General features: G+C 37.2%; 1 protein-coding gene across 1 annotated transcript; it reads left to right on the top strand.

Moving 5' to 3' along the window:
* Positions 1-1,888: 1,888 nt before the first annotated feature.
* On the top strand, positions 1,889-21,943 carry LOC124161101 (DNA-directed RNA polymerases I and III subunit RPAC1). Its single transcript, XM_046537299.1, has 9 exons — positions 1,889-2,101; positions 5,006-5,077; positions 5,167-5,274; positions 5,348-5,480; positions 5,648-5,767; positions 7,244-7,426; positions 9,582-9,704; positions 17,650-17,766; positions 21,828-21,943. The coding sequence occupies exons 1-9, from the start codon at positions 2,042-2,044 to the stop codon at positions 21,935-21,937; spliced, it is 1,026 nt and encodes a 341-aa protein (XP_046393255.1). The 5' UTR covers positions 1,889-2,041; the 3' UTR covers positions 21,938-21,943.
* The last annotated feature ends 4,300 nt before the right edge of the window (positions 21,944-26,243 follow it).

Genomic DNA, 26,243 nt, shown 5'->3' with positions numbered 1-26,243 from the left:
ATATGTGTACTACAACCTTAATTAAAACTTTCCTTAACTTTGCATGGACTTGATTATTTCTTATTACGATAAAAGTGAAGGTAACTCAAGATATCTTTTATGCCCCCCCTTGAGTTTTTTCTGTATCCACTTCTGAGTCTTGGAGTGGTTATTTTTGGACATTTGCAATTCAAAATTTGTGAATGGATAGTAACCTGAGAGGCAATATGCCTGTAATTGGAACTCAGGATCATCCTAATGATTGAATAAAAATAAGTTAACTGCTTTTAAACTGAAATTAGCTCATTAAAATTCCTCTTGAAACATACTAGGTTCATTGGCAATCAGCAGTGGCATAGCGAAGGAGGATTCAGGGGGTCTGAACCCCTCCGAAATATAAAAACACAAAGCTTCTTTGCTTCATCATAAAAGAAAACAAAACATTGAAAAATCATGAATTCATAAAAGATTTCTATATATATGCATAACAGATATGTGAATCTGTATGTGATATATATCAAAATCTCTAAAATGTGCAAATAATATCCTAATATTGTGTGATCAGGGTTCATCAGATATAAATTAAATATGTATAATATTCAGATTTGTTAATCGGTAAACAGAACCATTTCAAAGTCTTAAAAATATTCTGATATAATCCTTTTGGAGCTATGTATATATTAGGGTGCAATGGTGTAGCAAGGGCCCACATAGCAACGAACCTCTCAGAGACGTCTCACTATGATCTCGAATGTCTCGAATATCGCAAATGTCTCTGAGATGTCTCAGAGATGTAATCGTGAGCCGTTCAGGAAATTAAAAAAAAAAACTTATTTAAACGCCATGAATGCCTTCCATATATATTTTTCGGTGCAATTGCGCAGTTTTGATTATTAAAATCACAACATTTAATATGGGTTTCTTATTTTCAAAAGGTCATCCATCAAAAATTCGTCGCTAAAAATGATCGAGATAAGTAGGTCACAACTGTATAATTTGCATTTAATTATTTTTTGCCCACATTTTTAAGCATATCAGAGTACAAACTCTTATGAGACATCTCAGAGACTTATCTGAGACGTCTCATGAGACATCTCATAGACCATTTTTTTGGACATAGTGACATCTCAGAGAAGTCTCAGAGATGTCTCTGAAGCTCTCAGAATGTCTCTGAGTCGTAACATGCGATATTCGAGACGTCTCAGAGACGTATCCGAGACGTATTTCTGCTGTGTGGGGGGGTCCGAACCCTCCCTGAAATTAAAAGCACAATTACTTTGCATCACAAGGAAAACCAAAAATGGAAAAATCATGGATTTATAAAAGATTTCTCTGAAAAATGAAGTTTCTTCGATTATGGAAGGTGTTAAAATTAGTTTAAAACCCTTAACTTAGTACCGCGCTGTTTTTGTAAAATTTTCACCCCTGGTTTTGGACCCCCCAAACAAAATTCCTGGCTACGCCATTGTTAGGGTGCATCCTTTACTACCTGTTCCATTTACTATTTTATAAGCTATCTACAGTTAAAGATTTTAAATAGCCCACATTCAAAAATTCTGCACGAAGAATAGAATAAGAATCGTACCTGTATATTTCACATTGGGGAACCTAAAAGGCCAAATATGAATAGCTAAAAGATTACAACTATAAAAGAAAAATGATTTTAGATAGCCTTTGAAATTCCCTTGCAGTCAATAATATAAAAATTATGTCTAATTTGAAATAAAAAATATAGAGATAATGCGAAATTAAGGAGCTTAAAAAGTAAATCAATGTAAAATTATAACAGAGATGTCAAATAGGTAACCAAATTCAGCGGGCAAATTTTTCTTGTTCTCCATTGGCCACCAGTCCGCGTTGCGCTCTCTCCCCCTATCCCAATTGGTGTCCAATCAAAACATATCGCTAATTCATTTGTTTTACGGATCGCATGGCCGCTGTCGATGAATCAAAAAGAACGTGTGATGTTCGTCAAATTTCTCTGTGAAAGGTCTCCTCTAAGAGTTTGAATTTTGACGTTCTAGTCGACGTAACCGATCAATAAGTTGCGGTGTCAATTACTATGGATGCAATACACGAGGCCAGGAAGAGGATATCAGTGGGAGAACATTCTCTTGCAAATGTAAGTGTTTACCCCGTATGAAAGTAACCGATTCATATTTTCAGCCTATCTGTCGACTCGAGTTATGATTTCAGCATCATTTTTTCTGTAATCACTCATTAATTTGTAGATGCATCGATACTTTTTTCTCCCTTTTAAGATTTTATTTGTACTTTCGTGCAAAGTGTTTTTAAGTTCTCATATCATCTGGTTCTTGTTTGTAACCAATACTTTAATAACAATAATAACTGCAATAGCTAACTAGTGTGTTTTATTTTGCAATACGGTTCCTATACGTCTTATGTGTTTCGTATGACATTACTGTAATGTATTTGGATTGAGGAAAGCAAAACCGCAGAGTTCATATTTCGGCGTCAGAAAGCGGCCAACCTGGTGCTCATGCACCCGTTTATAACAACAGATGAATAATAAAATTCTTAACTTGCATACCTGACATCTCTTTCCTCAAAGGGAAAAAGTCAAAGCATCTTAATATAACACTTAAGGAATTGTACCACCTTTGTCCTTATCTTCCTTGAAGAGTACCTACTACGCCACACACTTTCACTTTTTATCCCGTTTGGACAATCAAATGAGGTGGGAGGAGTATTTGGACCGATCATCTTCGACCCAAAGGTGTTTCGTCTCTCCACTAATACCCTACTGAATCCTCTATCAATGGAAATTTAAAGGACTAACTTAACTTCCCATTTTTGTATTTCTCACTGTCCTGTTCTATTTGTGCCAAATCTCTTATTTGGTTTCCGTGGCAGTTGCTCAAACATCCCTCCTGTATTCTCACAACATAGCTATTACTGGAACTCATCACTACAATAATTCTTCCTTCCTCCCATCTTTGAACAGCCATATTGTAGTGGCGGACCATTACCCTGTATCCAACTAGAAAAGATCTCTGCATACATTCTCTGTATGCTTGTCATTGTTTTGTCTTTTTCTTGGACTGCAGCTCCCAAACTGTTGTTTTACATGCATTAGCCTTGATCTCGACGTGTGATCAAACATCACTTTTCGTCATGGTTCCCCTGTTGTGATATAGGGTGTAACCTCGGTTAAAATGAAGAAAGGGTATAGTTAATGTTACTTTAGCCTTTATCATAGTTCTTATTTTATTTCGAAAAGATTTAACTAAATTTTATGTGGCCCCATTTGTGTTAGGGTGATAAGGAGGAAAAAATAAATGTTCCTCTCCATTCATTTAGCAGATTTCATTAAAAAGAGATGACATGAATTGAGGGCCATTGTCTGTTACTATTTGCTCTGCAAGCCAAAAGTAGAGAAAATATCCTTCAAATTTTATAGTACTTCTTCTATCCCTCCATTTCTCAATTCTTCAACCTCAGACCATTTTGTGTGTGCATCAATAACTATCAGGAATACCTTACCCAAAAATGGACCTGTGAAGTCTGTACCAAGGGTTTTCTGACACTCGCAGCAGTGTCCTATTCCTCATAAGTTCATGTGCAAGGCATGCTATACAAGATTTTACCACTGTTTCTCGATCCTTGTCTTTATTTGGCCACCAAATCGAGGATTTGGTCAAAGATTTCATATTGGCAATGCCTATGTGGCCAGAATGAAGAAGTATTCATTCTGCAATTATATATTTAGGTATCATCTCCTGCCTCTTTTTGGCCATCCTTGTTTGCAATAATTCAAAACCCTGTTGACAATTTTATCCCATTGAGATCCAAGTACAAATTAATTGCAATTTAAAATTTATTTGCACTCCTCCATGTATTTATTTCCTTACATCGGCAATTTTTATTCAAAATTTCCTGAAAGTGTAAAGTTCGTTTCTTACATATGCCTGCATTTTTATGGCCCATGGCTTTCAAATGTCCCTTCTTTTTGAGTATTTCACACTTAGCACTGAGCCTACAGTTGGTACCCTGTTCCCTTCTCTCCCACAGCAATATCACAAACCTTTCTTCTGGTTCGATAGTGACCAATTTTAATGCCCAGCTGGATTAGGTCTCCTGGCTGCAACTCTGTGAACTTCAGCTTCCTCTCTATACGTGGCATCCTATATGAAATGGATACTATCACCATTACTTTCAGCTATAATTTTCCCCATGTTACTTCCGTTCCTGGAGCTGTTGGAAAACTCCTGGTCTTCCCATCGCAAACAATTGGTAGCATTTTAAGTCTCATTTTCTCCCACCCCCACCAGCTGCACTGCTTTTAAAATGTCACCTTTTGTCTGTCTGCTAAATACAGCACTCTTACTGTTTCTTTCTGTCTAAGACCCAAAAATAGTTGGCCCTACAATGCTAGAATATGGAAACTGACCATATCAGGAAGCAGTATGGAGTCGTCTGTGTCTGTCACTATATCTGTATGTGTCACTATGATGTCACTATAACCGACTCGTTAATGTGATGATGCATCAAAAGAAATTTGTCTTTCGGAGATAGCTTACTGATAGCTCCAGACTAAGATTCCACCTCAAAACTAACAGCAGCTCTTCAAAATTTAGGTTGCTAGGCTTCCTTGGCTCACATAGATCCCTTAATTTATCCTAGGTTGATTTCCGTATGGATGACACCAAAACTGCCTCCATCTTGGCTTTTGTGCATCCTCCATCCTAAAAATCATTTGCTATGAAGTATTGCTCCATTCTTCTTACGAGTTCCAGGAATCTTATTCCTCTGCATAGAATTCCTTAAAATTTGACATCCTCATTGCCACTAATGTATTTAGACTGAGGAAAGCACAACCAAGTTCACAATTTCGCATCTGACTGCATCCAACATGGCATTTTCTGTTCCAACAGATGAATTGAAATTCACAACTGGCATACATGCATGATAACTACAGTGCAGCTTTTTCAGGAATATAGTGAGCAGTTTATATATGCCTCTTATCTAATCACAAACTTTACTATTCATGGTTTTCCTTTTTCAGGTTTCTGCACTGAATTATCCAAATGGATGTGTTGGATATGACGATACATTTGATATCGACAAATTCAAAAAGGTTATAATTTTATTCTATGCTGCACATAATTTCTGCTCTATTTTTATCAGCTGGTGACCTTTTTGATTTAACAATTATATAAATTTCAGAACTTTCGGATTGAAATTAGACGAATTGATGGTATGGAAATGGAGTTTGATTTAATTGGAATGGAAGCAGCCATCCCAAATGCCTTTCGAAGGATACTTCTTGTGGAGGTAAATTCATTTTTTTCAGTTGATTCTGTGATATTTATGTTCTCTGTCCTAATTAATTGTTTCAATGTTTTAGTTGCCCAGTATGGCGATCGAAAAAGTATTTGTTTACAACAACACTAGCATTATTCAAGATGAAGTCCTGGCTCATAGATTGGGTCTTATTCCTTTGAAAGCAGATCCTCGGCGTTTTGAGTATCGGCAAGAAGGTAATCCGCACAATGTAAAACTCTGAGAGTGAAGAGTACTCTACTAATTCAACTATTATTTGTAAAAAAAAATTAGACTATCTTTTTGCTATTTCAATGCTTGTACTGATGCAAAATTTCCTATGTAAATTCACTTGAATCTATCAGAGTATGTATTATATTCTTAGGTGATGAAAATGGGACAGAGCAGGATACCTTGGAGTTCGAATTAAAAGTTAATTGTACTACTAATAAAAGCGCTCCAAAGGATTCCTGTGACCCTGACGAAATATATGTAAACCATAAAGGTAAGTGGGTTTAGCTTGATTTAACTTAGAAAATTTGGCATTGACTTGGAATTTTGTTGTAGCTGGAAATCAAATTTAATTGTTCCTAGTGGAGTTTCTACCCTCTTCTCCAAATAATCTGTTCTTACCTTTGTGTTTATGGGTCATATTTTATGGATATAACAATTTTGAATATTTCCATAGAGTAAGTATATAATATAGATTTAGTATATTATATACTCCTTTCTTGTCTCCTTTTTTCTGGGATGAAGTGTTATACAATAGTTTTTCCATATAGTGTCCCATAATACTTCCTGTCATTTAAAATGAAAATTGAGGTAGTAATACACTTTTAGTTATAAATAATTGAATAAGGAAAAACTTAGTTTTAATTACACTTTTGTAATATGTATGCATATTTCCTGGGTAAAACATGCATTGTTCCTTGTGTCTGCCATTACCAATTATTTTCGGTGTACCCCCAAGGAGTACACATACCACCGGTTGGAAACTGCTGCTCTAATAGAAAAGGTTTTATTTTGGTAACAACTTGGCATATTTGCAGAATAAGTCACCAAAGAAATTATTTTGTGAATTGGTGTGGGTTGGGCAAATTCACTATTTAAAAAAAATACATTTTGGATTTCATAAAAAATTCATTTTTATCGTAGTTTTGTGCATTATGATGTCTTTGCACCGGAGAGAGTATCAGTTCCTCATTTGAGTGAAATTGCTTCCATTTAACTCATAGGTGACAGGGCAAACTGTCCTCGTCTTACTGCTTTTAATTTCCCCTGAGCACTTATTCTTTGCAATAAAAACTTTATGTTCCACTTGTATTGTCTTCTTCTCAAGTAAATTTGATGTGCTTTTCGTGTACACATATCCAAGTGGGAGCTTGCCCGAGATGCACATTTAATTTTGATCTGTGCGTCAATGATTTCAGACTTGGCATAGAATTTGTCTCAAAAAACCTTAGCTGATAAGAGTTAAATTGTACGCATGCAAATACAATCTGGGCTTGTCAGCTGCGTAGTAACTTACCTCGAGTAAGTTGTGTTGTTGAATTATTAAGAAAATTAGAACTTTTTTGTTTTAAAATAGTTTTAATTTTGAATTTTAATAAACCAGGTGGAAAAGGATTGATTATTTTGTAATGGAATTTAGAATACCTCATTCATTTAGAATGCCTCATGTTTATAGGTACATATTATGGAAATAACATTATAGTTGCCTATCACTTTTGGTATGCAATCTCTATTTTCTTGTGGATTCATTTTAAGTCCTGATTTATTGTCAATCATAACACCTTATGCAAGCACCACTAGTTCATAAGCATTTTTCAAAGTCTAATTTTTAACCTTTGCAACGGAAAAAATCTCTCTTTAGGGATTTGTATTGGTGCTAAAGTGGTGATGTGGCTCTATCACTGCATCTTTTTTCTTACATTCTTTTATGTGATGTACTAAATTGTATAAATCTTTTTCTATTTACAAGTTTATTCTGGGAGTTTTAAGTGGTTACCAATTGGAAATCAATCAGACGTTTACTCAGCATCAGATGTCGGCCCAGTGCATGATGATATCCTTATCAACTCCATGCGACCAGGGCACAAACTGGATATTAAAGTACATGCTGTTAAAGGCATTGGGCGTGACCATGCCAAGTTTTCTCCTGTAGGTAAGATGATCATTACATTGTCCTATACCAGTTTTATATTTGAGAATGTCTTAGTTCATGGAATTGGTTTGGCATGTTTGCAGACTATTTGTCCGGTTATGTCTGTAATCCATCACTCACTGAAGGTTTAAATGAAACACACACGAAAAAAATAGCAAGAAATTGAATCACTCTGCCATGACTTCACCCATATTTTATTGTATTTTTCTTTTCTGTCGGGCTCCGTTTTTATTATGGTCAATATTGGTAATTTCCAGCAATCAATGTAATGTTACTTATTGCAAAAAGTATCCAATTTTAATTAATATTAGCTGGTTTAATTTACTTGTAGCTTGGGACCGTGTGTCTGTCAGTAATTACTTACTTGGACACTCCAGACAGTAATGGTTCTTTCAGTGATTACTGATGGGACAGGTCGATCTATTGGCCTGTTTGATCAGGGTTCATCATTCATTGGTCAATCCATTCACTAACTGGTGAGTCAATCGCAAATGGTCGATCGTCAGTCACAACTGATATCAGTCACTGTCTATTTCAATCACAGAGACATGAATCACAGCCATTGTAATTCACAACCAACTAAGCAAAAAAATGTGACTGGCTAATCAATTCTCATTAGCTGGAAGAATTCCGAGGTATTTTTCAAATGAATGTATAATTGATGGTCTCTGGCATGACTTCATGGAACTGATTCCACTTATAAAATATAAGATTAGCTTCATTGTTCAACGCAACAAACACAGAAATAGTGCCAAATGGTTTGCGTGCAGGATCAACGGGATCTCATTAAATAATTAAGTACCCTTGTGGAACTTCTGGATCTGAGACGAACTGTAATGAAAACTTGTTGCGAAAGAAGATTTAACTCAGAAATGTCCATTGTTACAAAATAGAAACTAGATTTGTCTCTAATAATAATAAGAATAAAATATTTATATGGTTCAAAGAATAAATATGTGGCAGACACAATCATCCGCACGAGACCCATCCATGCCATGATGGCCTTGCTCAGGCGACATAAACCCCAGGTTGTATGCTTGTCTGATCAAAATTAAATTAGGCTCTACTTTCTGTTCAGTTATTAAGACAGTGTTCTTACAAAATGTTGTTTTACACGATGCGATTTACCCTAAGCAAGTATTCATGGAAGAGTTAGCACAATAAATATATATCATGGGAAAATATGTAAAAATTAATTGTTCTCTACCTATCCTTTAAGCAAAATATCTCTCATAATTTATAGTTTTTGTCAGATGTAGAAACATGGTGAGGTTATAAGATATGTTGATTTGAAGATATCTGTTTGTAATGGATTGATCAATTCAAACATTGCTTGTAGCCTCCGAATCTCAAGCAGCTTCCAGCCTTATTTGTTTAGAAGCTTTGTAACATTCTGTTTGCTCATAGCATGTTTGTCATTAAACCTCTAAAATCCTTTTTTTAGTGAATGTGTAACACAACAGTTTCTTGTCTTTATGGGGACCTAATGCTAGTATAGCTTAGCATCTTGGTAATTTTCTAAGTCTTCTACTTCTTATATTTGTTTACTTGAAAAGAAATGTCTAGTCAATTTGGGCTTTTTACTTCCTAAATTAGTACATATTGCCATTTGTTAACAAGGTAATCTCAGTGGTCAAATTTATTTGTTTATTTATTACAAATTTAAGATTTTCATGGAATATTTAATGTAGAAAATTTGTAATTTTTTGCTAATGAGCAATAATTTCAGTGCTAATGAAACAACTAAAAATTCCTTGCTTCTAACTTCTTGTGCCAGCTCATTTATCTCTCTCTGATGAAGAGAAATACGAAGTCCCATAAATGAGTGCTGATGATGTAAAATCGGTATTATGTGTCAATATATGCTTACCATCATTGGTAGTTTGTCAGTGATAATATTCCTCCTCATTATCCCAATTAAGAATGTAGGTTTCTTATTTGTATGGTTGTCTTTCTTCCGAACCTTATTATTTAGAGGTACTTAAAGCTTCATTATATGATCTAAGTCTTTTTCCTGTCACTAAGTTGCTCAATATTCCTCATCTTGGTACTTGGTGATAATAAATATACTGTGATGATTTTCATTTGCGAAATAATTGTGAAATTATCCTCTTTTACTGTTAGTCTATCATTTGCTTACTTTTTTTCAACACAGCTACTGCCTTCTATCGGCTTCTCCCTGAAATAACGTTAACAAGAGAGGTGGAAGGTGATCATGCATATAAACTGCAGAGCTGCTTCACTCCTGGTGTCATAAAAGTTGTTGATACTGATGATGGTAAGGTTTTATCCTAGTTGTTAACCTATTTACTTGGTCCTTAAGTATTTAGTAATTAAATTTAAAAAATAAAGTAAAGGCAGGAACCTTCATGGCATTTTTGGGAAAGCATTTTATTTTCCAGGACTGTGGAACCATTGCTTTAATTTTCAAATGCTGCTTAAGTTTTTCTCTACTTATTTTTGCTTGGATTTTAACACGTTGCGTACGGATGGCGAGAATTCTCGTCATTTTTTTCCCGAATGTTCCAGACGGATGACGAAGATTCTTGTCATTTAGGCACGTCAACCTAAACAATTTTAAAGCATGCAATACGTATTTCTTAGTGCATTTTCAGTTAGTACGTTGTTGTTCGTTATTCATAAGAATTGATACATCATAACGTTTGATTGGGTAAAGTTATATTCTAAACATTAGTTTTTTCACCATGTTTAAACCAAAGGCATTACGCCCAAATAGGCACATATTTCCAGAATCGGCGTTCCTAGGAATTTAAATACCCCGGTACGCAACATGTTAATGTGAGAATCCTATTAAAAGCATACAGATGTGCAGTATAAAATGAGAAACTCGATTGATGGTATAATATCTCACAATGCTTGTCCCACTGGCAACAATGAATCACTGTGTTGGTGTGCAGGAATGGGAGTGTTTCATCACAGGGACCAAATCCCAGCCTCTCAACTGGAATAGCCAAACTCGTACTCGCCCAAGCATACAACCAAATCAGGATCCTTTTTATGTGCTGAAGGGACCCAAACTAAGCCTTCCTAGTTGATAATCTGGGATTCTTCGCTAGGTGGGAGAGACCATGCAAAGAATACCTAGTTATTGGTATATATGTATGTATGCAATCGGAAAAAGACAGTCACACACAGATTCACTAGCAGATAGCTTCGACACTCCCAAAGAGATTAGCTCTTAGAAGATCATAGTAGATGGTCAGAAGGAGACAAGGAAGAAGTCAAATACATGTTTCAGCATACAAAGTGACCTTCAGCAATCGGATGGAAAAAAACCCTTCCAACATTTTGGTTGAAAATAAAGAGGATGTGAGGACAGCCTAATATAATCAGGCAAGAAACTGGGGTGTGATAATGAAGGGTAACTAATGGTAAGGGTGTGAAGGTGGGTACCTTTTTGGAATCTCTTCAGCATTGCCAACTTTTAGAGAAGTGATGAAATATTATTTTTTGTTTGCAACACTTTTAGATCCGAGAACATGGGCAAGAAGCCTGGGGTCTATGTAGTGGCCACCCGAGTGGCTGGAAAGGTTTGCGAACTTTGAAGACACTCTTCTCTTCCGATAATGTTAGAGAGAGCTGTGACTAAATGAGTTTTGGATGGAGGCCACCCATATCCCCTCCCCTATCCCCTCTCCCTCCTCCTACCCCAAACGCACCAAAAGTCACACTGAGTGCATCTTTCATTGTTACACTAAGAGATATAGAAGGGGACTGAATGAGCGGGAGTATGGGGGGAGGGGATAGAGGATATTGGCTGGTGCTCCTATGAGTGGGTCTAGTGTGTTAGAGGGGAATGGGTGGAAGAACCCTTAGCGAAAAAACTGTTGGATTTTAACAGTTACTGTTGGCGTTTAACAGTTACTGTTGAGTTTTAATAGTTACTGTTGGATTTTAACAGTTACTCTTGGATTTTCACAGTTACTGTTGGGTTTCATCAGTCACTGTTGGATTTTCTATGGTTACTGTGGAGTTACAACAGTTACTGTTGAATTTTCTACGGTTACTTTTGGATTTTAACAGTTACTGTTGGATTCAACAGTTGTCCCAATTAACTGTTGAAATTTTTAACATTTTTTTAACAGTTTTTTCACTAAGGGAAGGGAGTGGGAATTGTGTAAAATTTTAATAGCTGTGCCTTTCAGTGATAGGATAGTATCTTATTGGCACATCATGTAGCCATGGGAGGGTAAGCCTGTGTCTCAGGCTGCAGCCAACGCCTTGATGTTACATTGCCTTGAGCAATTGATGTATTGCATACTAAGTGCATAATGAGGCCATGTGCAGTGTGTTAAATTCCTTGAATACCTACCTTCATTCTTCAGGGGACTGGATAGAGTGTAAACTCAAGGAATCAATGTTCATCATGCATGTGACAAACATAGTGCATAGGATTGTAAATTGGGGACCTTCTTAAGGAGCTAAAAATTTCTTGGGTGATGATTGGTTTTTATTTGTGTAAGGAAGTCTATCATTGCAGTGGAAGTGACATCAGTTCCCTGATGGCCTTAATTTTCAGAATGCCAAAATAACACAAAATATATTAAACTTAGGGATGTGTGAGTAGCACTTTTTGACCTCGAGTGAAGTATCGAGTTGTTGAAAACTACTCGTGAGAGTCGAGTCGAGTCAGTAATTCTTAAACTAAGCAATACAGCAAAGCATGCTCTAACATATTGTAATTTTTTCATTTCCCTTGTGAATTTTCTATTTTGAATGCTTAGAATGGTGTAAAAAAGGAAAGATAATGAGGAATATTGAAGATAAGTGTGTCAGGATTAGGAGATGAATGAAAATTATGTGTCTTAAACAGTTCCATAAGCACAATTGAAATGACAGAACCTCTAGTAATATGTCATCAAAATATGTATCCAAACTGCTCAGAAGAACGTTCAACAAAGGTATTTGTACAATTGTAATTAAGATTGTATACGTAAATTTATCATGTAATATTTGATCCTTTCAAATTCTCATGCAGGAAAACCAATTGTTCTACATACTCAGGCAACAGGTGTTGACGTCCCCATGTTACAGTATTACTGCCTGTGGAAAAATCACTTTCGCTACACACTTTTGTAGCTGGATAAGTACTTAGTTTCCAAAGTTTCAAGGTTTGGGAACCTTGGGAAGTTTTATTAAAAGTTATAACAATGAATTAAATGGACCTTAAATATTCATAGAATTTTAGTGGACAGAGCGAACGAGCTATAGAACTTAGCTTTAGCTTTTTAGATAAAAAAGATGTCTTTATTATTTTGTTTAATCAGACATATCAACTATTTTCTGTTAGTTCAAGAGGGAAACTAAATGCAATAAAGGAATAAACAAAAATTAGCATTGGACATAATTAGTGCTCAAAAAGGCTAAGAGATGGCACTACTTGTCACATCAAACCATAGAGGTAACTGGAGGGGGCGCGCCCTATCCTTTCCAATAGCGGGAAGTGAAGCCAGGGGGGCGTGGCCAAATTGCGCATTTAGCCATGATGCGCTGCCCTGCTATAACACAGAGTCTTACGGGGCAACGACAATTTTTTGCTTTTAACTCATTAAATAATACCTTTAGGCATTTTTCGCGAAAGGTACGATGAAAATAAATAGTAATACATGCCCAAAGAATAAATTTATGCTGGATCAGAGCCCTTGTGACCTGCAGGAAGACAATAATCAATGGACAATGAGGTGTTTAGTCAAGCATAATTGACTCAATATTACTAGCTAAACAATGGCTGGCAATTCGAAAATTGCATTAATTTCAACTTAATGAATCTTAATCCGGAAATTAAAGATCGATTGAATATGTTGCTATGCACCGTCGTTACTTCTACGAACATAGTAATCACCATTGAACTCGTCACGAACTGCTCCTGTACGATAGAAATATTGACCAAACCCGAAGTTAAAATAAGTTTTACGACATTACGCAGAAATAACTTACGACTTTGTTCCACATAATTCCATTTTCACTGTCAAAGCCCCCGAAAAAGAACGGTGCTACCTCTCGTAATGCAAGTTAATGCACTACGAGTGCGTACGTCCGCAGTTGACCATGCTCAAGTAAGATTGACGGTCGAAAGATTGCGAAACCACTACGTTTTCGATACAAATTATTTTATTTTTACAACCCAAGCCCCTGGAAAATATCCATACTACAGCAAGTAATGCCCCTTTGCACGCGAGTGAACTCGTCTGAGTGCGTGCCTCTGAATTTAACTTGACGAAAAGGTCGACATATTATGATTTTTCAAAGAAAAACAAAATCAAGCATAAAAATTCATTTAATGGGCAAATTACCGAAAGATTAATTCACGACACAAAAAATTTTCACATTGTTCAAGTACAAGATTCAACTTTGGCAGATCAACAGCAAATGTAAACATACACAATGCATGGGTGAGGCCAAAAATGCAAAACCGAAATGCAAACAGCTAAGGCGATTGCAATTCATAATTTTTCCAGTGAGCAACTGCCACTCTTCATGATTCATCACAGGAAAGTAAATGGTGAAAGGTTTTCAGAAATGGCTTAATAAAAGGACCAGCAAACTTCCAAGGATATCCTGAAAAAAGTAGAAAGGCTGCGAAAGTGAATATGTATAGGTGGAAAGAAATTTCCTCTACAATAACCATTATTTTTATAAATACACCAATTCCAAAAAATATTACTATAGATAATGTATTTAAATTAAGGTACTAGCAATAATTACCACTTCCTGCCCCGTAAAGTTTAACATATGCTGAGAATAACAATCAAATAACGTAATTAACAGTGTCCTGTGATGCCTTAAGGTAATTACAAAGGGCAGAGGCTGGACTTATGAGAAAATTGACATTGTTAACTGCCCGCATATTATATATATTATATACAAGGGTCGGTTTAACGATCAAATGATCAGCTACAGTTGAAATTTAAATTGCTAAATAATCACACTTCCCTGCAAATATTTCTTCACCAATACCTTTATTCACAAACTTAGTAACAAATCCCTAGGTATCATACTTTCTTTCTCTACGTTTTAAACATTGAGTACCGATGAACACAGCATAAAGCACGCTAAGGCCACTTTTTCACTAGTTCTTTCCGTCATTGAAATAATTAATATTACACACTTCCAAGGCATCATAACTGCTATGTCTTCTCCAATATTTTAACTGAAAAATTACAGAACACCACATAAATCCGCATAATACCTTACAAGCCATCTTAAAGGTGTGTGTGACACGTGTTTCAGTCGCATTATTTCCCATCGTTACTATTATACTCGCAACAAAATAGTTAAGTAACATGACACTTAAAATATTATACTCGCAACAAAATAGTTAACATGACACTTAAAATACAAATAAAATACTTAATTACTACCGTTGACTAATAACATTATCAACTATTCACATTAAAAGGCACCCCAAACACGAGCACGTTGTAGGTAACAAATTCAATATGTATCAGGTGTAGCGAACATCTCACGCTATATTGCATTTTTTTGACTATTTTATTCTATATTTTACTCACCGGTGGAAAGTAAGGCCTGTTTTCTTCCTTTCCGTGCGATTATTGCACCCGTAAGCCGAGCAGCAAACCATCTGCGAATGCAAAGTTTAAATAGCATATATCTGCCTAACGGAATGTTTCCGGATGTAGATAATAATATCCATGAAAATAAACACACTAATAAATATTTACGTACCTTTATATGACTTCTGTAGCCACTGGTTTCAGAAAAAAACAGTATTTTCTTAACATGCAAGCTTACGGCAAATCGACGAAGCAGGGCAACGTAAGATGGCTAAATGCGCAAAAGTACCGTTATGCCTGGTTATGCCTGGCTTCACCTCAGAGCGCTTATGCCCCCTCCAGAGAGCTCTATGCATCAAACCAAGGGAAAAACTGGCATTTCCTGCTAAAATCTAAAAGTTTCATTTTTTCCATAAAAATCCTAACAATTTTTACATACATATTCCTTCAGCATTTGAGTAAAGAAAGTATGGTAGGGTATAAAAGTATCGAATAAGAAAGTATGAGCAATGCTGTGTTCCACTCTTGACTACTCCGAATACACCGCTGTGCGGGGGTGGAAGACATTCGGATGCTGGGGCTGACAAAAAGGTATTTGGCACCCACGTTGACTACTCTAGCTGTTGACTGCTACATACACGAAAGCTGAAACTCCCAATTCAAGGAATTATATTGACTTATAAACTTTAAATACGATGATATTACATAAGTTTAATGATAGCGCCTCCAGTCGGCAAATTTCTGAATTTACTGGCCTTGACAGCTATGTAACCGAAACTACTTGACTTAACTCAACATTCGTAATACTACTCGAATTTTCAAGTACTCGCACATCCCTAATTAAACTTAACCTTTTCCTGAAAGGAGGGCTTTTAAACAGAATGCAAAATAGAAAATTAAAATTAGATAAATTAATATGAGCTTGGTTACAGGTTATGGTGACATTTCCTGCTGGTTGAAGGGGAGCCCCTCCTGACCGTAGCTCAGAAAGTGAGGTTACATTTCCAATTCTCCTCTGAATACTATCTTCCATCCTTTCCAAAACATCTGATTGTGTCTCAGCAATTTTAGACAAAAACGGACTCTTTCCACTTGGGAGTGTGACCTTTAAGGCATTTTCTTTCCATGAAACAAGTTGCTAAATGTCATGTCATTGGGATAGGAAATTTGAAGGAAAAGAAGTCCCATCCCGATTATATGTCACGGATAAACAGGTAATGAGGATTTGATTGAAAGGGAACCTAGTATTTGTTTGCTTTTTGGATTTTGAAAATATCTTTGTTAGATCTGGTTAAAGTTAATTTACATTTTTATAACCAGACAGTTTCAATTTTAATTGAAACTGTCTGGTTATATATAATTTTAATTGACCTTTCTCAATTTTATCTGCTTATCCTTGTCTCTCGAAAATGAACGATGTGAAACATCATGTCCTAGGGAGACAACTTATAGTGGCATAGCCATCTTGTCCATGGCATGATTATTGAAGGGTTATTGATGCACATCTCTTTTGTATTCTGTACATGATTTAGACCACACATGTTAGAGCAGCTGTCATAGAATTTTTGAAGGATGACAGAATATATATGTTGAAAGTCAATAACTTTGGTTTGAATATTGGTACAAAGAGTCCATGTCACTTGACAGTGTAAAGCTGTACTTATTCCCTTTTCAAATGTGTAGGGTTAAATGCTGTATCAGTTTTTCTGGCCTTGGTGGCGACGAGATAAAGTCCCCGCCTGCCAAACCGAAGGTCGCGGGTTTAAGTCCCGTCTGGGTAAGTTGCCATTATCCAGGGAATGGGCATTTGTGAATGTCCTTCTTTGTTCATAGATGATTCCGCGTTGTAAAGGCAGTAAATCTGCTGTGATGGGAGATGAAAATAAATTAAATAAATTTAGTTATCTATAGTGGGGGTCACTCATTTCACAATCGTCCTGTCATTTTATTGTTAATTTGTATAAAACTACAAATTGTACGATATAGTAATTACTTGAAAGGTTAATTATGTATACCAAATTTGAATGGAACCAGAGAGGGTCAGATTGAAAGGTGTGTTTTAATCACACAGAATGACACTGACTCAACCATGTGAAAGTCTTTGAATCCAAGATCTCGTCATGTTATTAGAAAGATGTGCAGTCTTGGCGAGTTTTACTGTTATAGGACCTCTCTTGAGATGTGCATGAAGTGTAGATAATAATGCATAGATTTAAATTTATTTATTCACAATTTGAGATTCTTCTCTCCCTGAGGAAATCCGTAGTCTGGTTTGCTAGTACTATCATGATGCACTTCACTGTCTCCGTGATCACATCTTCCTCTTGCTATCCCTTTGAAACTATCCTTTTTAGCCCTTGCTTTCCTCGGCTTGTTAGGTGAAAAAAGAGAATAATTTTCAGCCTGTGGAAATAGTCCTTCAAGGATTTGTAGTCTCTATTCCTTCTTTTATGTGTTGTTTTCATATTTAATGGAGGAATATTAGATGCCATCAACTGTGCTTAGATTCTGAGAGACTTGAGAAAACGTAATTGGTAAATTACTGACTCATGTGGAGAACAGATGATGAAATCTGTCTTCTGCAGAGCAGCCAGTGGGTAATTGATATTAATGATCATTTTAGAAAAGTCCCATGAATTTGTTCTTCTGCTTTTGATGATAATTATTGTTATATTTTTTCATTTATAGGCAGAAGAGTGGCAAAAGTTGAAGATGCAAGGTATGATATGTGCAGTCGTAATGTCTTCAGGCACAAAGAGCTAGCTGATGCTGTGAAGATGGACAGAGTTCGAGATCACTTTATATGTTAGTTAATTTTTTATGGTTTTTTGATTGCAATATCTTTAAGTAAATTTTAGTGCATGACTTCCTCTTTTTGAAAGCAGGACTGAAAGGTTATTGTTTCATTTAGTCTTATTTTCACTTTTTAATTGATGGTGAAAGAAAAACAGATTTGTTTCTTCTGCTGAAATTCACTTAGATCACACAACACTCGGTGCTCATGGTTATGCTGCAGAACTGTGGAACATGTTCTGCAATCTTAGTAAATTTTTGTGGGAAATACAGTTTTGTCTTTTCATCATAAAATCATAAATGCTCAAAATTTCCACCTAATCAAACCTGAAGTCATCTGGTTCACCATTGGATTCACTATATCTTACTACATACTTCCAAAACTTAGTGCCAACCTCTATCCTATTTATGTTGCTTTGATAAAGCCATGACATAAACAATTCAGTAAGTTTGGCACAGGGCGAAGGGCACCACAAGGATTGCTCTGGCCTTTGTTGAAATATATCTATAGGACCAGAAATAAATGCTGATAGACTTAGATATGCCCTGGTATATAAAATTTTAATCCAAACTCCATGAGTGAAGACCTTACTTGAAGGTAACTGGAGTCTGTTCTCTTGGACTGAAGTTCATTCTTGTAGGTACAGTGGTGGCGCGTGCGTATACGCATGTTAGCAAGTGCACGCCCAAAGATGAATGAATTTTAAAAGAAAACTATTCCTTTGCAATGAGAAGGATAAAAATCCTGTCTGCTTATGCAAGTAACATGAAGCTCCGAACGCTACAGCTATCTTCTTTTCGAATTCACCGCTCTACAAGTGTGCGATCCCGTGGCATCGCGCCGGGAGCATTTTTGGTCTATGCGATCGCTTGTGGGTGCTCTGGCGGGACGAAGTAAGCGGGGGGGTATGTACTGTTCAAATGGGTGTTGTGAGCAGACTCAAAACGATGTGAGTGCGCACGCGAATATTTTTTGTGTGTGACTCGCAGGTAGTGAAGTGGTGTAGCCGCCACCTACACTACCTGCGCCCAGGATCTTAGTCATCTACAGAGTCATGTGTATGGCCGTTTTCTACACTACTTCCTCATAGGGTGTAAGGAAAGGAGAATGAATTTCACCTACCGTCACTTGTAAAGGTGTTTTTAGAATAATTATTTTCATACATACTAATATTATTTCTGTTCATGCAATTTTAAGGGTAGAATATAACAGTGATATGTTTTGCTTGCTATGTATTCTATTACGACAAAATATGATACTCATGGATTAGTATTAACATAATATAATTAAATCATCCTATATCTGCTCTAATGCACACCCTTATTAAATTACCACCAGCCGCCACTGGTACAGGGTTTTCTTTATCTTAGTTTTCGAATTTGAAAAACCCTGGGCAATCTTTTCCATGTTCACATCTTAGGTATCGATGCGATGGCACGGTGCATGGTGGCTGGCGCGATGCTTACGAATAAGAAGTGGGGGGGGGGGAAGATAAGGAATTAGGGTGAGAGATGCACCCCCATTTTAGGCTGCAATTTCTTGGAAAAGGGTGCTTCCCCTACACGAGTTTATATGGTATAAGCGTGGAAGTCAGGGAGCTATTTATTTGGAACTAAATTTGGAGCGTGCTTCTTTACGTTAGTGAGGCGTGGATGATGACCGTATGGGAGAAATCAAAGTTGGAAACTTTTGAAATGTAATTTTATGGAAAAAGTAGAAAATCAGATGGATAGATCGTGCATGAATTATTCGGAATGGTTGCGTCACATGTAATTTAGTGGGTAAATTAACCTTGGCTGAAACCAATTAATTTTGTGAATGAAAGATGTTGCAAGTTCCATTGAAAAACTTGATTCATTGCATGATGTGTTTGATGAATGGATAATCATCTAAATGCATTTTGAGCGAAAATTTTTTTTTTAAGTTGAAAGTTCCAAGATTTCTTTCATTTATGGTGGGACGATTGCATCAGATCTCAACTGAAACTACCAGTTTCACTTAATTTTAGTTTTCAGCACCAGACTTTAAGTTAGGGAGCATCATCAGATAGAGTAATTTCTCATGGAAGCTGATGTTTTTATTTTATTCATAGGTTATTGATTAAACCTCTTATTTTTTTATATTTTTAAAGATTTTTGATGCATTAAAATTTTGTTTTTAAGCAAATTGTTCTAAATTTCCCTTTGAAAATTTGTAAACTATTGAATATTTAATGTGGTTAAATTTCCTTTAATTTTATTTTTATGAATGAAAGATAATAAGATAAATGATGACCTGGATGCTGTAAAACTTTGGCTACTGCCATTTTATAAAATTCATATTGAGTGTCTAATTCAAATCTCTGAGGGAATGATTGAATGGGATCTGAGTTTTTGTGGTTTCAAATTACAGCTTTTGACCAAAGTTAATTGTTGCATGGGCCCAGGAATGTCAACACCATGTGTCAAAAATCCCCCCTTCAGGCTTAGGATAATTAAATAGAACTGTAGTAATAATAATTGGATGATATAATTGGAATAAAAGAATATGTAAAGAGATATTCAACAAAGTGTTATAATGCATGTATTGAATTTGTGGTCAGTAATGATTTTAAGATTTTATTTAATTCTTAATATTAGGGGAACATTGGAAGTGAGTAAATTAAACTTTGTAAGGTCCACTGTTATTTAATAGGGTAGTTTCCTTCATCAAAGAAAACGATAGGCATTGATTGCGATTCGTTACCCACCATTAGTGTATTCATAATACACAAATTATTTGGTTTTTGAAATACCGGTTTAGACGAATGGCTAGGGTCAAATTTTATCCTCATTTGAAAAAGGCCAGATTGGCGCCCATGCGATTCCACTCTGCGTGACGTCACAGGGACTTAGTTTCTACACGAGAGGATAGGAGTTATACATCGTCTGAGGTTACCAATGCATGCATGAGGCACAGAGCTCAGGGAAACATGTCTTAATAATCACCTATTAAAACTGGCTAAGGTCGGAAAGTTTTCTTCGTTTGATAAGGTATTAATAAACCTTTTTTAAGCCAAGCGCTACCATTCAGGAAGGTACTCAGCTATCCGCTAGCATCCTGCGTCCTATCAGCGCTCAGAGCCTCGATCAAGGTCACTTCACAAGGAGAGAGGGAGAACCAGAAATGCGTCGCACGGACTTTCCTACTTACGCGTCGCGTTTTTGCGCGCTTGAAATTTTTCACTTTTCATTTAATCGCGAAAAATAGATATCGTCATTTAAAAATCTAAAAGTGCGAAATACGTACTCCAGGAGTAATAATCTTTCGATTTAGGCAATAAAAAAATAATAGGAAACCACCCTATTATGGGCACGACCCGGGTTTCGTAACTTGGTTACATCGTCAGGTGACTGATCTTGCATGCATCATACATTTATACACTAAGTACACAAGTGACAGTTAGGACATCTATTGGAAAGGAAAAGGACTGGTTGAAAGAGCGGGGGTGAGGGTTAAACACGGACTGAAATAGGGAGAGGGAGTGGGGGAAAGGGGCAGCCTTGATTTGGGACGAGTGTTTATCCTGTGAGGATGAGGAGGTATCTGACCAGCCAGGGGAGGGTGGGGTTAGGAGACGAGAGCTATAGAAGGTGGCGGTGTTGGGGAAGAAAGAGAGGATTAGCAGGGTACATTGAGTTTTCTAAATCACAATAGTCTATGGAAGGTCGTTGAGTCCGGCTGTGGAAGGTGCTGGTATGGGTTAATGATTTCCCCGAAGGACATGGGTCACTGAGTATGATGCATGCAAGATCAGTCACCTGACGATGTAACCAAGTTACGAAACCCGGGTCGTGCCCATAATTAAATAACAGTGAACCTTACAAAGTTTTATTTACTTACTTCCAATATGGAGAGGTTTCACAAAGTAAAGCCTGAAGTTATTAGTTATACATATTAGGGGAACATGTAGCTATTTTTTGAAGGCAATTCAATATTTGGGGATTTCTAAAATATTTTGCCTGTAATAAGCGTTTTTATCATGGAAACATTTCTGTTTTTAATCTTCATCATGTCAATAATTAAGAAACTATTTATGTATTTTTCTTTACAGTTTCTATAGAATCAGTTGGAGCTATACCTCCGGAAGTCCTTTTCAAAGAGGCGGTGAATGTATTGAAGAAAAAATGTACCTACTTTTTAGAAGAAATAGAGAATTTTTGATAATCATTGGTCTGGATTATTTTCAAGGTATTTTCATCTCTTCAGATATTTTGTTAGTTTTGTTAAATTTTATCATCATGTTCCAGGAATCTGTTCATAAATTAGTCATCACATTACAGTATTTTAGGTGGAAGAAAGTGTTTTTGGCCGCCCTGCTAAAATGGTGCATTCAAATTAGAGCCCTGAAAAGGCTCCAAAAAACCCTCTCACCCCAGCAAGCCCAGGCTTGGGTCGGGCAGCTCAAGTATCCTCTACCAACAGCTTGATAGCCTCAGCCCATTTCCAAAATCATAGATAAATCTCATGGGTCTCATATCAGTCATCAGGAGGAGCCTACTGATATACTCAGACTGTGGAAAGCTTGAAAAATTGTATTTCTGGCTAGAAGTTTCTTAGAAGCCATCTTATTGGCCTATTGTAATCTCTCTCTGAAGACTCACCCGGATGCTTATAGGTCCCCATCAAGAAAGTGGTGGCAGTAAGATTTCAGTTTTGAGCTTGCAGTGTTCTTATCGGTATAGTTTTATTGTTGTGAAATTTTGTAGTTAAATAGTATTGTGTCTATAGAAAGATCATAAATTTTTAGTAGTCACTATCACTCAGTGATGCAACCTGAAAGTTGATTTAGGTAGGTGATGGTAGAGCTCACCTTGAAATAAGCCACAGGCATGTGAATTTCCCACATCCAGGATAGGGGAGCCATTTTCTTTCCCTGGGCTACCTCACACTTCGAGGATTTTTTTAGGGGTGTACGAAGACTTCACCTGGAATTTAAACCAGGTACTTCTCGATCAGCAGCCTACTGCTCTATACACTAGGCTACCACCCTCAACTTAAAATTATTTATGATTAGTATTTCACTCACTCAAGAGATTCAACCTGGAGGTTGGTTTTGGATGGGTGAGGGTAAAGCTCATCACATCATACATTGGGAGGCCCGTTCCTTTCCCTGGGCTTCATCCCTTTTCCAATATTTTCTTTGGGGTGTCCAGAAGCTTCACCCGGGATTTGAATCCATGAATCTGGGGGGGATAAGGACTATGGTGTGGAAAAGGGGATAGATCCCCCCCAAAGCCTCAGAGAAATAAAAAAATTATTTAAAACTATTGCATAGTTTCGACGTATAATAACTACATCAGCTTTAAGATAAAATTTTAGTGCCATTGATGTAAAGTGTATTTCCAGGCATGTCATTTTTTTTTTTCCCGGACCCCGTTGTCTGGGAGGGGGGTCGCCACCCCAGGCTATCTCATCCCCCCCCCCCCAAAGCATATTCCTAGTTACGCCACTGTCACCCACCATGTCCATCACTTCATCGTTCCTCCTTGTATCCGTCCACTTCACCTTCTCCATTTTTCTTCACGCCCACATCTTGAATGCCTTCAATCTTCCCTCATCCTCTTTCCTAAATGCAAACGTTTCTGTACCGTTAACCTTTTCCCTACGGCGGGCGTGTTTTCACGGCTTGAATTTTCCGATGCTTAAGAATGAAGGCAGTGTTTTCACGGCTTGAATTTTCCGATGCTTAAGAATGAAGGCCGTGTTTTCACGGTTTGAATTTTCCAATGCTTAAGAATGAAGGCAGTGTTTTCACGGCTTGAATTTTTTGACGTTAAAGGGCGAAGGCCGTGTTTTCACAGTTTTGCGGTCAAGCATGCCAAGTGGGTCCCAACCGCCATTAGGGTCCCTCAGTGCGAGAGGTTCTACCCTTTCCTATTGTCCCCGTGGGGATTATCTCGGCCCGTTCCGGCTCTTAGTGTCCCACTCAAGGAAGGTGCTCATGGTCACTTATTTGTTTATAAGTTAAAATAACTAAAAACGTACATGTTGCATTTATTGAAAATCAATGCCAAGAATTACATTCTGCATGTTCTGTTGATCGGTTCCAAATTTTAAACGGAACTCTGGCATTCATATTAACGGAGTTCATCATCATCTAGTAGATATAATTCCCTTTTGCTGAAAACCCTAAAAATAACCGTTAGAACTTCGTTTAAAAGTTCTAGAGGCATTGCAAAATGAAAGGTATACATTCATGAACTGACATTTGCTGAAATAGTAACAATTTAAAAAATTAAAATCGCACCAGTAACAATAAACTGACCGCAAAAGTACGCCGTGATGGGCTGCCTTCCGGAAAAGGATCGAGGATTATATTTGCCCAGTTGCCGAGGGAAGGGCCCGGCATCCCGCAAGGCAAGGTCACTAAGTGGAGGGAGCGACTGCCTGGACAATTCTTTGCCAAGAAACAACTCCGTACAGGGCGAAAAAGAAATGCTCAAAGCCTTTGTGCAGCCAAAACCAACTTTCCGTGAAGGAGCCCAGCACGAAAGGGTTAAGCGCTTCTCTCCAGATCAAACTCTTCACTAACCTTTTCTTTATATGTAGTCTTCATTAACGATCCTCTCATAAACTCCATCCTGTTCATGAACACCTCCTTTGATAAGGCAATTCACTTCCTGATGTCCTTACTGCTGTATTCGTTTTCTTTTTATGTGCTGCCCAAATAGTTGAATTGATCAACCTGCTCAAGTTTTTCCCCTCCTAATTTTACCTTGTGTCTCTCATTCCTGGCTCGTGATGCTTTAAAAAACCGCATTACCTTACTCTTCTTGTGATTAATCCTCATCCCATACTCCTCGCACCGCTTGTCTAACGCATCCACTAGAGCCTGCAGTCCCCTCGCTGACTGCTAATCAACGCCTGATCATCCACAAACCTAACCGATGTAAACATCATTCCTCCCACTTTACTCCAACTTCCAACTCATCCTACACTTCTCTCGCCATCTCCTCAGCGCACACGTTAAAATAGCATTAGCGACTTGCCTCAATCCTCATCAAATGCTTGCTGTTTGGTGGATATCAAATCCTAATTGTCTAGCGCTTATTTATTACAAATTAATCAGTACATCCCAGCATCTAGCACTTTCTGGACAACTCGGCTCTACAGTAAACCTAATACACAGAACCCCATCCCCGCTATTCTCCCTATCGTTTATAAATCTTTTTCACTTTGTTTCCCTGACCAAATATGAAAAGTTCATCTCTGAAAAATGCTGTTAAGAATGCATTATGAATTGCTTCACGCTCCTTTTATTTACTAAATTGTATTCAATATCTCAAATAGTGACAACCTTTTTATCCTGTGGGCCACTAATGAGAACTTTGCTTTTCGAAGGCCAGACCATTGTTTGGGAACCACTGGTGTAAATAAACTGTATGCAGTTGAGGACCTCAAATCCAGAAAGTTTGGGACTGAAGGGCTTCTGGATTTCTGGTTTTTCTGGATTTCTGGTCTCCATGGTATATTTAGTAAATTAATTAATTTATACATGTGCTCAGGCTCTTGTACTTGATATTTGATATCCTTATGTGTCCCTGACAAGGTTCTTAGCGTATGTCCATAGTATGTGCTAACTTCCTACTCATCGCAGAACAAGGCTTGGAGAGTGGTGCCACGAGGTGGAAAGTCAAAACACTACGCAGAGGAATTATTAAACGTTCTGGTTTTCCGGGTTTCGGTATTCCGGATTGGAGGTCCTCAATTGTATATGCCATAGCTTTGCCACCAGCCACAAGATGTATTGAATGCGGATGAAAACTTCAGCCAGTACACAGGTATCAAAACTTAGGTGGTTTTTAATTAGAGAATTTTGGGTTGTCAATAGGGTAGTTTCCTTCATCAAATAAAACGAAAGGCATTGATTACGATTCGTTACCCACCATTAGTGTATTCATTAGTTTCTATACGAGTTATACATCGTCTGAGATTACCAATGCATGCATGAGGCACTGAGCTCAGGGAAACATGTCTTAATAATCACTCATTAAAACTGGCTAAGGTTGGAAAGTTTTCTTCGTTTGATAAGGTATTAATAATCCTTATTTAAGCCAAGCGCAACCAGCTAGCAGGGTACTCTGCTACCTGCTAGCATCCTGCGTCGTATCAGCGCTCAAAGCCTCAAAGCGCTCAAAGCCTCAAAGCGCTCAAAGCGAGGTCACCTCACTTGTGGCAGCGGGAACCAGAACGACGTCACACGAGTTTTCCGGGCATTCATACTTAGCCGTCGTGTTTTAGCACGCATGAAAATTTTCACTTTTCATTTAATCGCTAAAAATAGATATCGTCATTAAAAAATCTAAATGCGTGAAATACATACTCCAGGAGTAGTATTCTTTCGATTTAGGCAATAAAAAAATAATAGGAAACCACCCTATTGTATTTCATTTAATTTTTACATTGTTCCCTGTTTTCAGGTAAGAGATGGTAGGGTTCAACATCTATTTCATCTATGGTTGGGATG

This window comes from Ischnura elegans, chromosome 6 (genome assembly GCF_921293095.1).
Source record: "Ischnura elegans chromosome 6, ioIscEleg1.1, whole genome shotgun sequence".
NCBI lineage: Eukaryota > Metazoa > Arthropoda > Insecta > Odonata > Coenagrionidae > Ischnura > Ischnura elegans.
This window is presented reverse-complemented; position numbering and strand designations above follow the sequence as displayed.

Coding starts and splice junctions, on each gene's coding strand:
- LOC124161101 (XM_046537299.1), top strand. CDS start 2,042: ATGGATGCAATACACGAGGCCAGGAAGAGGATATCAGTGGGAGAACAT. Junction 5,481..5,647: donor TTTTGAGTATCGGCAAGAAG/GTAATCCGCACA, acceptor TTATATTCTTAG/GTGATGAAAATGGGACAGAG. Junction 9,705..17,649: donor AGTTGTTGATACTGATGATG/GTAAGGTTTTAT, acceptor TTTCATTTATAG/GCAGAAGAGTGGCAAAAGTT.